The 14,163-nt window shown below is 45.0% G+C and overlaps 2 protein-coding genes across 3 annotated transcripts in view; one reads left to right on the top strand and one right to left on the bottom strand.

Moving 5' to 3' along the window:
* The window catches only part of adprh (ADP-ribosylarginine hydrolase), a 23,643-nt gene extending 20,016 nt beyond the window's left edge, over nt 1-3,627 (top strand). For both annotated transcript variants that reach the window (XM_070990249.1, XM_070990248.1), the window contains 3 exons: nt 910-1,176; nt 1,331-1,545; nt 2,947-3,627. In XM_070990249.1, coding sequence (XP_070846350.1) covers nt 910-1,176; nt 1,331-1,545; nt 2,947-3,095 — 631 coding nt within the window. In that variant the 3' untranslated portion in view covers nt 3,096-3,627. The remainder of the gene's footprint in view (nt 1-909; nt 1,177-1,330; nt 1,546-2,946) is intronic.
* Nucleotides 3,622-14,163, bottom strand: LOC139349439 (ataxin-2-like protein). Its single transcript, XM_070990238.1, has 23 exons — nt 13,452-14,163; nt 12,335-12,374; nt 11,780-11,836; nt 11,265-11,336; nt 10,910-11,066; nt 10,364-10,485; nt 9,992-10,083; nt 9,558-9,806; nt 8,826-9,271; nt 8,657-8,743; nt 8,454-8,567; nt 8,174-8,254; nt 7,948-8,009; nt 6,986-7,335; nt 6,798-6,867; nt 6,337-6,471; nt 6,025-6,088; nt 5,580-5,761; nt 5,308-5,449; nt 5,077-5,186; nt 4,805-4,984; nt 4,450-4,621; nt 3,622-4,353 (listed from the first exon to the last, which is right to left on the bottom strand). Exons 1-23 carry the CDS (start codon nt 13,574-13,576, stop codon nt 4,304-4,306), a joined length of 3,159 nt encoding a protein of 1,052 aa, XP_070846339.1. The 5' UTR covers nt 13,577-14,163; the 3' UTR covers nt 3,622-4,303.

Here is a 14,163-nt window from a genome sequence, read left to right as displayed (position 1 = left end):
TCTCGCCCGTTGATAGGCTCCAGCACCCCCCGCAACCCTGAAAGGAAAAAGAAAATGGATGGATGGTTTTTAGGACCTACAGAAAGTATTTCAGTCTTGATTAATCTAATCTTGATTAATATAATAATATAATTATTATTATATTATCTTCTACGCACGATCAAAGGCAGTGACAAATCTAGTTTGTCACTGAACAATAGTCCAGAACCCCAAAGTATTCAGGTTACAATGGCGTGAAACAGAGACAACAAGCAAATCTGTAGGTAATCAGAGAGCGCTTGACATTTTTGCTCAAAACACGATTTAAATGATTCATCAGTTAAAGTAGTGGGCTAATCGCTAAATCCACTAATTGTTTTAGCTCATCAGGGATTGATTGGATGGAATTAATCAAACGTAAAACAGGTTATTTTCATCTTCATTTAGGTTAATGAGGCACAATAAAATGAAAAAAAAAAGATGTGATTGAAGTAGCGTTATTGGAGATGCACTGTGTGTGTTGGTCACCCGATGACACGAAGAAAGCATCTCAAAAAAACATCAGCGAACATTTTTTCCCAGTTAAAGTTACAGCTGACGCGCGCGGCTGCTGCTCTCATCAAAGTCATTTCTAATAAATGCAACAGTGGACACATTCTCTGACCACTCAGCAGAACATTTTGATAAATAATAGAGTATAAAGATTAAAACATTCTCCAGAACCAGTGAAACATTATCCGGACTGAGTTAAAGCATGAAAAGAAGTAATTACCTGGAACATAATTTGTATCCACACAAAGTCCTGCACACAGAATGCTTAAGTGGATCTATCAAAGACTGATGGACCACATGAGGTTTATGGAGGAAACTTCAGCTGAATATCCTCCATAATAAATGCTCATAAGGACTTTAATACTTTACCCTCATCAGGTATCCAAAGCCTGACCAGCTGTTGTCTTTAGTGGCGGTTGCCGTGGAGACAGGCCGGATGACCCACCCTCACCCCACTGGTTTCCTCGGCGCGGTGGCGTCGGCCCTTTTTACCGCGTACGCCGTCCAGCGCAGGCCAATCACGACGTGGGGTCTAGGCCTGATCAACGAGGCCTGTCCAATAGCAAAGAGCTTCGTTCAGGGTCGAGGCTTCGCCGTGGAGGAGACGGAGAGAGACTGGGGCTACTTCTGTGACAAGTGGCAGTGGTATGAAAGGCTGAAATCAGGCTTTGGGGTTCAAATTCAAGTTTCCAACATCAGCAACTTCCTATGAAACCATTTCAGTCTCAAAGTTGATCGATGATGGCGGGAGACGCACAGTAAAAACGACATGTTCGGGATGTCTTCCCTTTGTCCTCAGGTACCTGGACTTGAGGGGCATCTCTAATGGGGTGGGGCCTGCAATTTGGCCCTCCAGCTACGGCCCAGCTGAGAGAGACGAAGCCTACAAGAGCTTCAGCCTGTCGGGCTGGGCCGGACGCAGCGGCCACGACGCGCCGATGATCGCGCTGGATGCCCTGCTGGGGGCGGGTTCAGACTGGGAGGAGCTGATGAGCAGAGCGGCCTTCCATGGAGGTCAGTGAAAATGCCTTTTGCATTTTTGTGGATCTTATAAACTGACAAGGAAGTCTTGCCCGAACCTTGAGGCTGCCAAACCTCTCCACTGTCAGCCTAAAACTAAGTGGCTTCAACAAGCTCTTCTACTCATAACACATGTGGACTACATATGTTCTCTTATTCTTACTTTTCTGCACACATTCTCATCCAGTCAGGGCACGTTTTGCTCAGTCAAGCCATATGGACTAATGGTCTAAACTCTTAATTGGTCCTCATCTGTCATTGTCTCGAGGACAGGCGCAGCTTTGTAGCGACGGCACAAATGAAGTGTAAAGGAAAGTTCTTTCACACAGCGGCTGGCGAACAAGTCTTTACAACAAAGGCTGACATTTTAAAAAATCGGCTTATGAACCCTCTGAAGAGAAGTCACCGAAAGAGATGATATGATTTGGCCTAAGTGCCATAGCTGTCCATGGCTTGTGATTAATACACCCTCCTTTCGGCTGTAGATGAAAGTCCTTCGAAAAACCCAGTGTGTTAACAGACCACCAGAGCGCACGATCAAAGGCTGATATGCAACAAATGTCACCACATTATTTCATAAGAGAAGTTTAAACTTCCCAATATGCAATAATATGTTATCTTCCTACCCTGAACACACATCATGATAAACGCTGAGTTTATATCAGTGGTGATCTGCTCATTAATCATCATGATAAAAATACATTCTGCATCTCACTGAAAGACTGAAAACTCTGAATACATTCACCACTGTGGCAGATATTTGGTCACTTTTGGTGCAACAAGGCATTAAGTGATATTTTTGACCACTTTTAACAGCACTGAATGCAAACACAAGATTTAAATATATATAATCTATATCTGGAAAAGTAGTCATGATGGGTGAATTCATGTGTCATTGGTAAAGGTAAGAGTGTGGGATTTTTATCCTAACAATTAGTCTTGTTATCAACCAGTCGTCTAGTTAGCACATCCAGCACAGGTACATAGCACCATTAGCATTCATTTGGAGTCGTGTTTTTTGCCACCTTACAGATATTGAGTCCAATATTCACTCTTAATGAGGACAGTATGTGGCTCCTTAGCTGCTAAATCCTCCACTGTGTTCACCACCAGTGAGGTGTTACCTTTGCTGGTGTGATGCTGGGCAGGGAGCGAACAGAGGGTAACATGAGAGCGTTGAGACTGAACCAAAACAATAAACCCAGTGATGCTAAAATGCTGTGGAGCAGAGGAACTGCAGGGTTGGGAACATTACTACAAGTGACCCCTTTAACATTAAACTATTGTTAATTTAAAAAAATGCTGATTATTGCAGCCAAATAAACATCTAAATCAGTTAAAAGCAGAAGCACTGAGGACTTATGCTCCTCCTTGTCTCCTCTCCTTACTGCCCAGGCGACAGTGACAGCACAGCTGTGATTGCCTGCTGCTGCTGGGGTCTCCTCTACGGCATCCAGGGCGTCCCTGAAGACAACTACTCCAACCTGGAGTACCGGGACAGACTGGAGCGCAGCGCCGAGCAACTCTACGCCCTGTCACACTGAGAAGTCCGCCACAGCGCTGAGGGGAAACGAGGCCGCATGCTGACATAGAACCAGTTGGTGCACTCAGCTGTACATCGATCTAGTGCCGTCACATAACCACAATGTGTGGTGTCATGCTTGCCTGAAGGGGAAATAGTGTCCCACTAACCCAAAGGAGTCATCCTGCCTCGTCGAGGACTGCGTGCCGTATGGCATCATCACTGGTGTATTAAGAGGGGTCCCTCTAGTGACCATTTTAAATTAACATGTAGAGCTGTACCGCCGACTGGAACGAATCCAAGCTAATGAGAATGTGAGGAGAATACAAGAAGTCCCCCAGGAGGTAATTACTTTGTTTTGTCAGCCTGACATGATCGCAAATGCTTAGCGAGCTTCAAATTAAATGTGTTCTTGTTATTGTCTAATGAAAAATACATTTCTGCGTCTCATTATAGTTAACTGTTCCTTCGAGCAGTGCAGAGCAAGACTGTAACTGCAACGCTGCAAACACAATTAATGATACAATAAACTAAACAAACAAAGCTTTGTAGTTGAGTTGAAAACTTTATTTTTTGGTCATTGTTGTTTTAAGATTTTTTTTGTCTTGTCCATTTTTTTTAATTAATTATATTTTCCTACAGGAGAGAAGAAGGGTGAAAGGGTGGTTTTAACTATTGAGTTAAAAAAAAGAAAAGAAAAGAAAAAGAAATTATTTGCTAAAAATCTCCCTCCTCTTCAAATCGCTCTGTTCATGCCGTATTCATGAGAGTTACCACAACAGTCTGCTTCCCATTTGTGTCATGGTACATAGAAAATCCCACAAGGCTAAAAACACACTGCTAGAAGATAAAGTGTCTGCTGCTGTTTCTCATCCGCGTCTTTTCCTCTCTGACTGGTCCGCCCAGCAAGGTGCCTCATGTCTCTGAAAGGGGAAGGAGTTGGAGCAGGGTGGCAGCGGGGGTGGGACGCTGCTGCTGTTGTCTGCCACCATCATCATTAGCATTAAAAAGGTCCTCCTTGTCTGGGGCTGAGGCCGAGGTTTGTACCGATGGACGAAACAGCAGAAGCATAAGGTGCTGTGAGACTCTTTGTCCTCTCGGTACGATCCTGTCCGTTTGTTTTTTGAGTCGCGTTCAGTCTGGGCCTCACATCCAGCAGGTGGTGGGGATGTTGGGGCTCATTCCTGGGAACAGTTTTGGAGGTAAGGTGGGGAGGGGGGCAGATGGGGTTTAGTTTCCAGGCGGATGGAAGGGAGCAGGGTGTGTTTGTACCTGCATTGCTGTGGAAGGGAAACAAAAAAAAACAGAATCTGTAAATGCTACTCTTCACACCACAGACAATCTGAATCACGGTTACTTGGCATCATGTCTTGTACCTTGTGGATGTCCTATGTAAAAGTGTTGGTGTGCTCCTTGCTGAGGTCCGTGCTGGGGGTGCTGGGGCACTGAGCCGGGGCCCTGCTGAGGGGGCGGCTGCAACATTACTAACTGGGGCTGACCGTGTCCCCCTGAGTGGTGAGGACCTGACATGGCTCCCTGTACATGGGCCTGCAGTGCCATAAACCGACAAATCAGATTTAGAGCTTTCCAAAAGAAGCAACACTTGCAAAAATGACCACATTGTCAGGCTAAATGTGTGTTGCATTCAACAAACACTCATCTGCAGTGACACATGAGAAGGAACAGTAGTAACTATGCTGCAGAAAAAGCAACAGCACAGCAGATCCATACCTGTGCTATCTGTCCCAGGGGATACGTTGGTGGGATGCCCTGGTGACTGTGGATGCTGTAGCCCTGAATGGGGTAAGAGCCCTGTGGAGACGTGTGGCCTGGCGGCATGTTGGGTGGGGTGGGCGCTGACAAGGGACCTGAGTGGTACAAAGACTGGGGCTGTGGGCCTGACTGGGCGTTCTGAAAGGAGAGATCACAACATCAAAACATTAGTCATTAGTAGTAGTTCATCTAGAGTCTAGCCTCAAGCAGTCCTGTACGGGGTATCTTACCTGTCCAGGGCTAGGTGCAGCGTGCTGGGGAGGGGGCTGGTTTCCTGTTGGGGTACTGGAGGGCTGGGGCTGATGAACTGCACCCGAGTGATGAGAGAAGGACTGTGGAGCTGTACAGAAAAAGAAAAGTGTCGAGATAATGTTTTATATTGTATTACTGTCAATATACTGAGACTCTTAATGGAAATATGAAGTGTAATAAAAGGGATTTGCTTCCTATCAATAACTCACCGTAGATGCCTTGCTGTGGTCCCTGAGGTCCGTCCCCCTGTGCAGGGAACTGGGGGCCTCCTGGAGGTCCCAGTGCTTGTGGGTGGGGACCCCCACCTTGACCTATCATCCTGGCTCCACCCTGCAGCATGGAGTACATCGGCTGGAGAGGGGCAGAGATTAAGCAATTTTTAATCCCCCCAATAGTTACATTTACTGAAATGTTTCAGCAAACATTCTGCCGACCACTTGAAACCTGAATTATTAAAGGGGTTAGAGGGCAGATGTCCTACCTGTCCAGGGTAGGGCGTCATGGCCTGGATGACCTGCTGCTGGCCATACTGCTGTGGGTTGTACTGAAGGTAGGACTGAGGGTAGGGGGACGCTACCAATGGGGCCCCAGCTGCTGACGCAGCAGCTTGTAACATGGGAGGTGCAGAGGTACCGTGATCAGACCGCTGAGCCACAACTGAGCCTGGAGGCAAAGAATCATCAGCACAAACACATATTTTATTTTGTGAAGTCACAGCATGTGCCTTGAATTCTGACCATTGATTTAAACATAATTTAAGGTTAAACTTAAAAGGGTTCAATGTCAGCACTGTGCTCCGTGAAGTGGATTACAAGCTTTTGATGAGAGCTAACCAGACATTCACTTTAGTAGCAGTTTAAAATGGAAACAACAAATTAAAAGCACACACATAAGAGACACTGTAGAGAACAAAATGCTGCATTTACCTTTGGTCCTGGGGTATTTTCCCTGGCTGACTGTAGACATGGTGTATTGGTACATTGGTGGGGGCTGAAAGACCGAAAAGACCAATCGGTCAACTCAAGACAAAGCTGAAATGAATAGCTGGTCAAAACAAAACCAACTGGCATATATTTTAATCATCAATTAATTTCTTGTCATATGTTAAAGCAAAACCCCCAAAAATCTCCAGTCAAAGATTTTCGGGGTATTCTATGATAATCAAATAAGTATCTGGTTTTCTTCCAAACATTTTGCACAAACAAACACAGCTGCTTGTGTTAAAGTTTCTCATGTACCTGCACAGAGTGGATCTGTGACACATAGGAGAGGTAGGGGGTGTTGTAGAGTGGCCCCTGTCCGCCTGGGTGCTGAAGGACCACTGGGCTGGGAGGAGTTGGCCGAGGTGGGGTGGGTGCAGTGTTGGGCTTCGTCTGTATAACACAACCAGAGGCAAATTAATCTGGATGACTCTCAAGGTACCGTGAGGGTTTCCAACCATTTTACAATTTCCTCCATGTTTTTACAATAGTGAAAAAATTCACTCTGACTGTAAAATGTGTTCCAGAATAATTATATGGACCAAATTCCACTCAGCTTAGCTCGACTTCAATACGGTCGCTGATCTAAACACCACATTACTAACATATCCCGAGGGAAAACTGTTGCACAGCAGTTTCAGTACAAAGTAGGAAAGAGTGCAAGTACTTAATATTAATAAGGCGTATTTCAAGGATTCAGCAGAAACAAACTGGCTTACCATGGGCATTTGAGGTTTGATCGGGTTGAACTCTTTAGCGTTGGGGTTTAAGGTTGATTTCTTTACTTGGCTAGAAGATGTGGAAAAAAGAAATGTTTACAATGAGGTGGACAAACTTAAACAATATCAAATTGTTTGGAATGAGAAATTTCTGTATCTCGATATATCGCATCCTTTTTGAAACTCACTCTGCCACGCCCTCTGTCCGCTCCGTCGTCTCAGACCTGCCCTCCTCACCTCCAGGGGTCCTGGCTGGCTGTGGGGCGGCAGGTGAGTGCCTGTCTGAAACGGGTGCAGCGGTCGCTGTTGTGGCGCCGGGTGTAGTTGTGGTGTCCTTGGTGGGGTCCTCAGCTGGGGCTGGTGAAGGCTGAGGTTGAGGCTGGGAGGGACTGGGAGCTGGAGCCTGAGGTTTGGGCTCTGAAGCGGGGTCTGATGGCGAGGGTTTGGCTGAACTGGGTGGGGGGGCCTCACTGACTGCCGGTGGGGTGGCTGCTGCTGGGGAGCTGGGGGAGCTCGAGCTGCCTCCGCTCGCCTGGAGCTGGAAAGAGAGAGGACGGCAAGGATCGAGTCCATGGGAGAGAGCCAAAAAGGGATGAAGATGATGAAAGAGAGAGGAAGGAATGAAGGTTAAGCAAACAGATAAATGCAATTAAATGGAGCCTCTAAAGTCTTAATTAGACCTTTTTTAAGCTTTTGATCTAGGAATAATACATCGTTCAGAAATCTTAAGATATCACAAATAGTGTGTGGCCAACAGCCGCTAGGCAAATGTCCTTGAGAAACAGAAAAAAAATCCAATTCAATAAGCTATACTGATTAATTAAACGATCAAATTTGTAATTATTTAACACAAAAGCCATTTTCAGAGACAACTTATGCTTCAGTAAATATGCTGCACAAACAGTTGCACCATTAAGTGTTAAAAAGAGAGTACAACTTCAGGAGCATACTGCCCTGATTGATCCTCACAGGACCCAGGAGCTGCTATTCAATGGCATGTGAAACATATTAATGGTCAGAACCGAGTGAGTAAGCTGCAAGTGATTGTTTTGGAAGTCATCTAACATCAGTGATGTCTTAGGTCACAGCCTCTTGATTGGTCACAGATTTTCTCATTTCACGCTTCATGGAAAGGCAAATGAACTCTTACCCTGAATTCCTTGCCAAATTTCCGGAGCTCCTCAATCTGCGACCTTTGCTGAACTGAGGGAGCTGGTGGAGGGGGGACGAAACAAAGGTTAATGAAAACGTGAAAGTATGAAACTCAGTGCATGCTGTCAAAAATACACAGGGCATGCAACTAGGTACAAGTAGACAGTATGTCCTCTGATGTATGTGTCCAAAATTAAGACTCATTTGCAGTCTTGCGCACACACCTTTACTCGTCTTGCTTTCCTCTGTGCTGCTGGGGCTCTCGGCTGAGCGTTCTTTTGCAGCTGCTCCGAGGATCTCATTCACTGTCAGGATGAGACAAACGGCAAAAACTAATTATTCGTAGCGCTTCATTAGATTTCACCTTCAATACCTGTCGCTACAAGGTGACTGTCTCATCGAGGCAGATGAAGTTCATGTCATTATAGAAAAAAATAGTTTTGACTTTGATTTCTAACCTTAACGATGCAAAAAGAAAAAAGGAGGCAAGAAGTGAGACAGTACCATCGACAGGGAAGAGAGGGGCAGGGCCAGACGTCTTCTGAGCAGGTAGGGAGACAGACGATGTGTCCAAATAAGGCGTGTCCTGGGAAGAGCCTGATTTAGGAGAGCGAGTAGCTGCGAGGACGGGACAGGGAAACTAAGTTTTAGGCAAAGCCCGCCAGTAAAACAGAAGAGGATTTTGTAAGAGCAGTTACTGAATGTACCTGTGGACTGAGCGTGTGAGGTTGCAGCGCGGACTGTTCTGCTCGACTGTGGAGGTCGTTGGGCTTTAGGAGATGTTCTGGCAGAGACTGAAGGGCACAAAAAAATCTCCTTACGGTTTTTCACAATACAGATGCGGTTAAAAGACTTTCTGACAGTTCACACACTTACCTCCATTAACAGGCCTGCCAGCTTCAGAGAGCGAGTGCGGGAGGGAGTGGGAATGAGGGACTGTGTGTCCGTGTGAGGCGGGGGGGCTGGCGGGGGATTGGGCAGCGGATACTGAGGCTGGGGTGGGTGCTGGTCCTCCTGGAGAGGCAGGTGTGTATGGGCTTGCAGGGCCAGAGCCTGGGCCTGGGCTCGGGCTCCCCTGCGGGTGGTGGGGGGCGTAGGCCCCGCCTCGACCTGACAGAGGGCTGTTTCTCTCAGAGGGGGAGATGCCAGGCTGGGGCCCGGCAGCAGAGGGCAATGGGGGTCTGGGGGAAGAGGAGGATGGAGGGGCGGAGCGATAACCTCCACTTAGGCGGTTATGGGATGGAGGCCCACCAGGACCTCTCTCAGCTCGCTCCCGGTTCATCTCTCTCTGGCGTTGTGGTAATGGAATGTACTTGCCCTCTCTGAAAGAGGAAGGGGACACATCATCAGTATCTTCATCAGCATCATCTTCGTAACATAGTCATTATCACACAGGGGCAACACATATGTGAAGAAAAAAAATGGACAAATGGACAGATGTGTGTTAACAATCAAACAGCTAAAGGATGAACCTTGGGGCAAAACTTTGTCAACTATCACACCATCATGACTGACTGGGACACTTGCACAGAACAGTCTGCTTTGAAAAAGGCCTATTGATTATGAACACTACTATAGACATGCCCAACAACAAGCAGCCCCTCTCACCTGTTGCTGGCTCCAGGGCTGTCTCGGCCCCTCTCGCGCTCTCTGTCGCGGGGGCTCTCACGACCCCTCTCACGATCGCCGCCGTCCCGCGCCACAGCACTGAACTTGTCCTCCTCACTTTTGCCCTCATCATTTTCCAGGCTGACACGATGGCGATACTGGGGGCTAGACTCAATCTCACTGGCCAGGCGGGCGGCGCGTGCCTCCCTCTGCCGGAAGACCTCGGAGTTGCCCTTTTCCAGTGGAACACTGGACAGGACAGAAGTGGGACAAACAAACAAAATCAGCTGATCAGCTCATCTCAGAAGACACCCTACGATTTCCTGTTTTATTAACTTAAATCCAAAAAATAAAGAAGCCCCAACTTCCTGTAGTCTTGGTAGCAACAATTTATCAGTAGTTTCTGAAGACAATGAACACATATAGAAACTTACGTATACATGGAAAGGCTGGAATCATATGTTGACGTGACTCCATATTTAACTTCGTTGAAACGGAACATCTCATTAGCATCCCAGCCGTTGGACTGAAGAAAAACAAAAAATAAGGAAATTAACGGTGTGGCAAAATAGTCAGTACTTTAAAGTGATGCTTAATTAGTAGGACAGTTAAAAGAGATTGATTTATTGTGGCATATAATTAGAAGATTGTTTCAAAAGTTTGAGTGTGAATCATTAACTAAATAACAGATGTATGTATAACTGAGGATGCACATTTTTGTACGATTTCTGAAGTCAAAGGGCATTTATGTCATTAAATGATTAGTTGGGTGTTTCTGTGTGTGTAAATGAAACAGAGCAACTCACTGCATCGTTGTCCAGATCGTAATTCTCTCCATTGCTGTCTCCTCCCTCCCATCTCTGCAAAACCTTTTCCTTGTGTTCTCCATTGACGCGGCTGGAGCTGATGGCCGTGTCTGTGAAGGTGTCTAAAACCAAGGACAAAAAAAATAGATGAGACATTCTTAAATTGTTTCCTTTGCCAATATTTGTCTGCAGCCTACATTTGGGTCTGATTCACGCTGTTAATTACATAATACTATGTCGTAATTTGCTTTCTTTTAACCATATGGCAGAAAACAGAAGCCTGGACTTTTAAAACAGTCAGTTCAAAAACTTTACTCCTTGTTACATGAGCTGCGCACTTGGTCATCATTTACAGTGCATGAAAAACCATTTACCACAAATCAATACGCTTTGCATGAACACAACCTAATGCTTCACACAAAGCATTCTTCTTTTTATCAGGAGGAACTATATGTCTTTCCCACAAATGCATTGCAGGTCTGTGACAAACTTGCATTAGACATTTCTTTCCCTGCTACCACGGCCCCCCGGCATGTTTGTTTGTACCTCTGGTAGCATAGTTGAGGTCAACGTCTCTGCAGATCATAGTCACCAGGTCTGAGGGGCTGAAAATCATAGTGTCAGTGATGTCCTCCCTCCGTGGTGGAGCTGATGTCGAGCCCTCCTCGCTGCGTTTGTGTACAGCATCCACAGCCAACTCACACTAAGGACCAAACGTTACGAAGGCATCAGAAATTTGAGAACTGTGTGAAATTGCAGAGCAGAAAATAAATGACTAAAGAAAAGGCTATGCTCTTCCCTTGACAGGGGTTTACCGTTATAGTCACAGGATTGCTTGCAGTGCTTCATTAAAGAAGCAGAGGGAAAGTGCATGCCCGCGTGCTCAACATGAGCTTCTTACCCGAGAACTTAGAGTCTTGAATATGCCTTCAAATACACTGCCATTCTTCACTCTTATGTCACAGGTGGAGCCCTGAAAGAGAAAGACGAAGATTTTGTTAAATACCTTATTTAGTCAGAAAAGTAAGTTACAAATTGTTATTTAGATCAGGGATACATGGAATACCAATTGTTGATTAATTATACATATTTAGTTCACTATATCAGTACACCCACTGTGCAGAATTAATATTAAAGGTAGCTACAGGATGTACAGCCTCTTCACAAGCAAAATATGTGCCTGTTTTTCGCAGTGAAATGGAAAAAGATTGTCCAGCAACCTTCTACTAGGTACCATAATGCTTCAGTACCTGCGACAGACACAGCACATTATGAACAAGTAGCTTTACAGTAGGTAAATTCCATATTATCTTGAACTATTATGGTGCATGTCAAAGGGGGTGATGCAAGCTATTCATTTTCTAGAACAATCATCCTGGTCTGAGAAGACCACTGATAACAAGCTTAATGACTTACCACAACAGCTGTGAGGAAATGAAGCATTCTGGCATTGTTGTACACACCCTCAAACACCTGCAGATGGGAAAAGGTATAAAGCATCCATCAAGCGAGGCTTGATATAAAAACTCCATTGCATAGTGATATATTTCAAGGAACATGCTTCGATACTTATTAGGACATCTATTCCCAGAGCAAGGGAACACTATGGTGAATAGCTCATTCACATCGCCTGTTGTCACACATTCATTCCTGGTCATCAGATTGAATTCAACTGTGGTTTCATGAACACAGTAAGTTTCTACACAATGGGTTTTACCTCACTGATGTTTGTAAGCACAGGAGTAAACCATCCTTATGTTTTAAATCAAAATCACATGAGAAACACACAAAATAATGATTTCCCATCTACATTTTCGTATCTTCAATTATGAATGTTATTACACCCTAAACATGCAGTCAGAAAGGTGATGGATTGGGACTTTAACATAAGACGTTTCTTCAGTATTGCTGTTTATTTTTTAACAAAATGTCTTGATTTTCTGCCCAGCGTTTCGGGATCAGGATACTCACTGGAGATGACTGGAATGTTGGCTTTGCAGAAGTTCGATTTCTGTGGAAAAACAGCACACTTACAACACGTTTGACAGTCGACAAGCAAAAGGAGTGAAACTTGTTTTCAAAGCCTGTCAAGGCAGTATTGCATTCCACCTTGCACATATACAACATGACTACTTGAGGAGCTGGCAATCTCATTTAGAGCCCCAACAAGTTCCAAAATCAACAATCCTGCATTGAAATAGTCCATCTACTACTTACTCCTACTGTAGAATCACCTATTATGGATTTATATTTTACAGGTAGTGTCAACCTTTCTTGTGTTCACCTGTAACCTACCACACTGGCATCTGAACACTGTTTTCAAAGAGGTAAGGTGTGCAATCACCTTCAATTTTAAGAAAACTTCAATTTTGGTTAGTATATAAAAAACATATTTCAGTTGATCTGAAATGAATCATATTTTCTCTTCTTCAACAAAGAAAAGGGACAGCTCCGTCATTATAATAACAACAATTTAGACGAAAAATGGAAACGTGGTTTAGATCAATACGTTCATCTTCATACATTCAATAAGAGGATTAAGATCAATCTGGATACTATATGCACAATCCATGAAGAGCGCTTACATAAGATGGTATCATTGCTAGTCGCATTCACGGTTACAAAACAAAAGACTGAAACAAGACTTCAGTAAACACACACTCATCAGAGACTTGGACCACACATGCCTTCATGTTGGCCATAAAAACTCGATACTAATTACAACGTTTCGACATCAGACTTTCATGGATACAAGGACGTGTTGTTGTAAATTTCATATTTTTCAAACATCAACGTCCCTTCTCACGGACTGACAGGCCAGATAAACTTTGTATCGCTTGTATGCTGATTTGCTACTCCTTGCTTTCACCAAACTTAGACCCACCTTACTTACTTGTCTTCGGTTCAAGTTCAGGATTCTGATTGGCCTACAACCACTGTCAATTTAATATAGGCTATTCTCATTGGTCTGGACAAAGCCTCTATTTCCGAGACACACCCACTGAGCACCCAGCGCTTTAACCGGTAGGCCTCTGAGTCACAGGACAATCCCCGGACTGTCCTGACAGAAACCCCCCAACCCGCCTACCTCCCGGCCGGTGTCCTGTTGCCACTGTTGATGCCGCTGACTGGGGAAGACATACCACCGGGGCCCGAGGTTCCGTTCGACGCTTTTCTCCCGCCTGAGCCGGTTTGCTGCTGTTGTTTCAGCATTGCGAAGCACAAGGCTTAGACAGTACCAAGTGTAAGCTAACTTAGTAACACTGATACCTCTCGATGTGAAGTTGCTTTGAAAGCGAACTACCTTTAGCAATTTCACCTGTAACACCGAAGGCAGAGCCGGTGTAACCTCACTAAGACCGGCTATTGTAGCTAATCTTGCTAAATGAATACCAGTCGCTTGTGGCCTAAAATCTAAAGGCAAAACACCTTATTATTATAAGTAAATGTGACATATAACTTAACAAATGTTCCTCAACTATCTACTTTGTAACCGCAGTGGTTGTGTCAAAGCAAGCGACTAAAAAAATTACACGAGTTTACGTATAATTATTTAGCAATAGCTAGCTGAGTTAGCATTAGCTTTGATCCTCAAGCTCACTTCGGGCGCTTTCCCTCCGGGATTTACTTTCTTCTCTCTGTCGCGTCGCCTTAGCTCCGGCACCGCTGACCTCTCCGTTAAAAAATAAGGTCTTAAGCGTTACTGTCAGTTGCCTTAGAGAAGTCTGATTTTTCAGGTTTCTTACTGAAAACCTGCTGCGGTCGGTCAACACCACCTCTCGGTAGGTTCACTTGACTCA

Source organism: Chaetodon trifascialis, chromosome 21, assembly GCF_039877785.1.
Source record: "Chaetodon trifascialis isolate fChaTrf1 chromosome 21, fChaTrf1.hap1, whole genome shotgun sequence".
In the NCBI taxonomy this organism is placed as follows: domain Eukaryota; kingdom Metazoa; phylum Chordata; class Actinopteri; order Chaetodontiformes; family Chaetodontidae; genus Chaetodon; species Chaetodon trifascialis.
The sequence above is the reverse complement of the archived record's forward strand: the minus strand, read 5'-3'. Positions and strand labels throughout refer to the sequence as shown.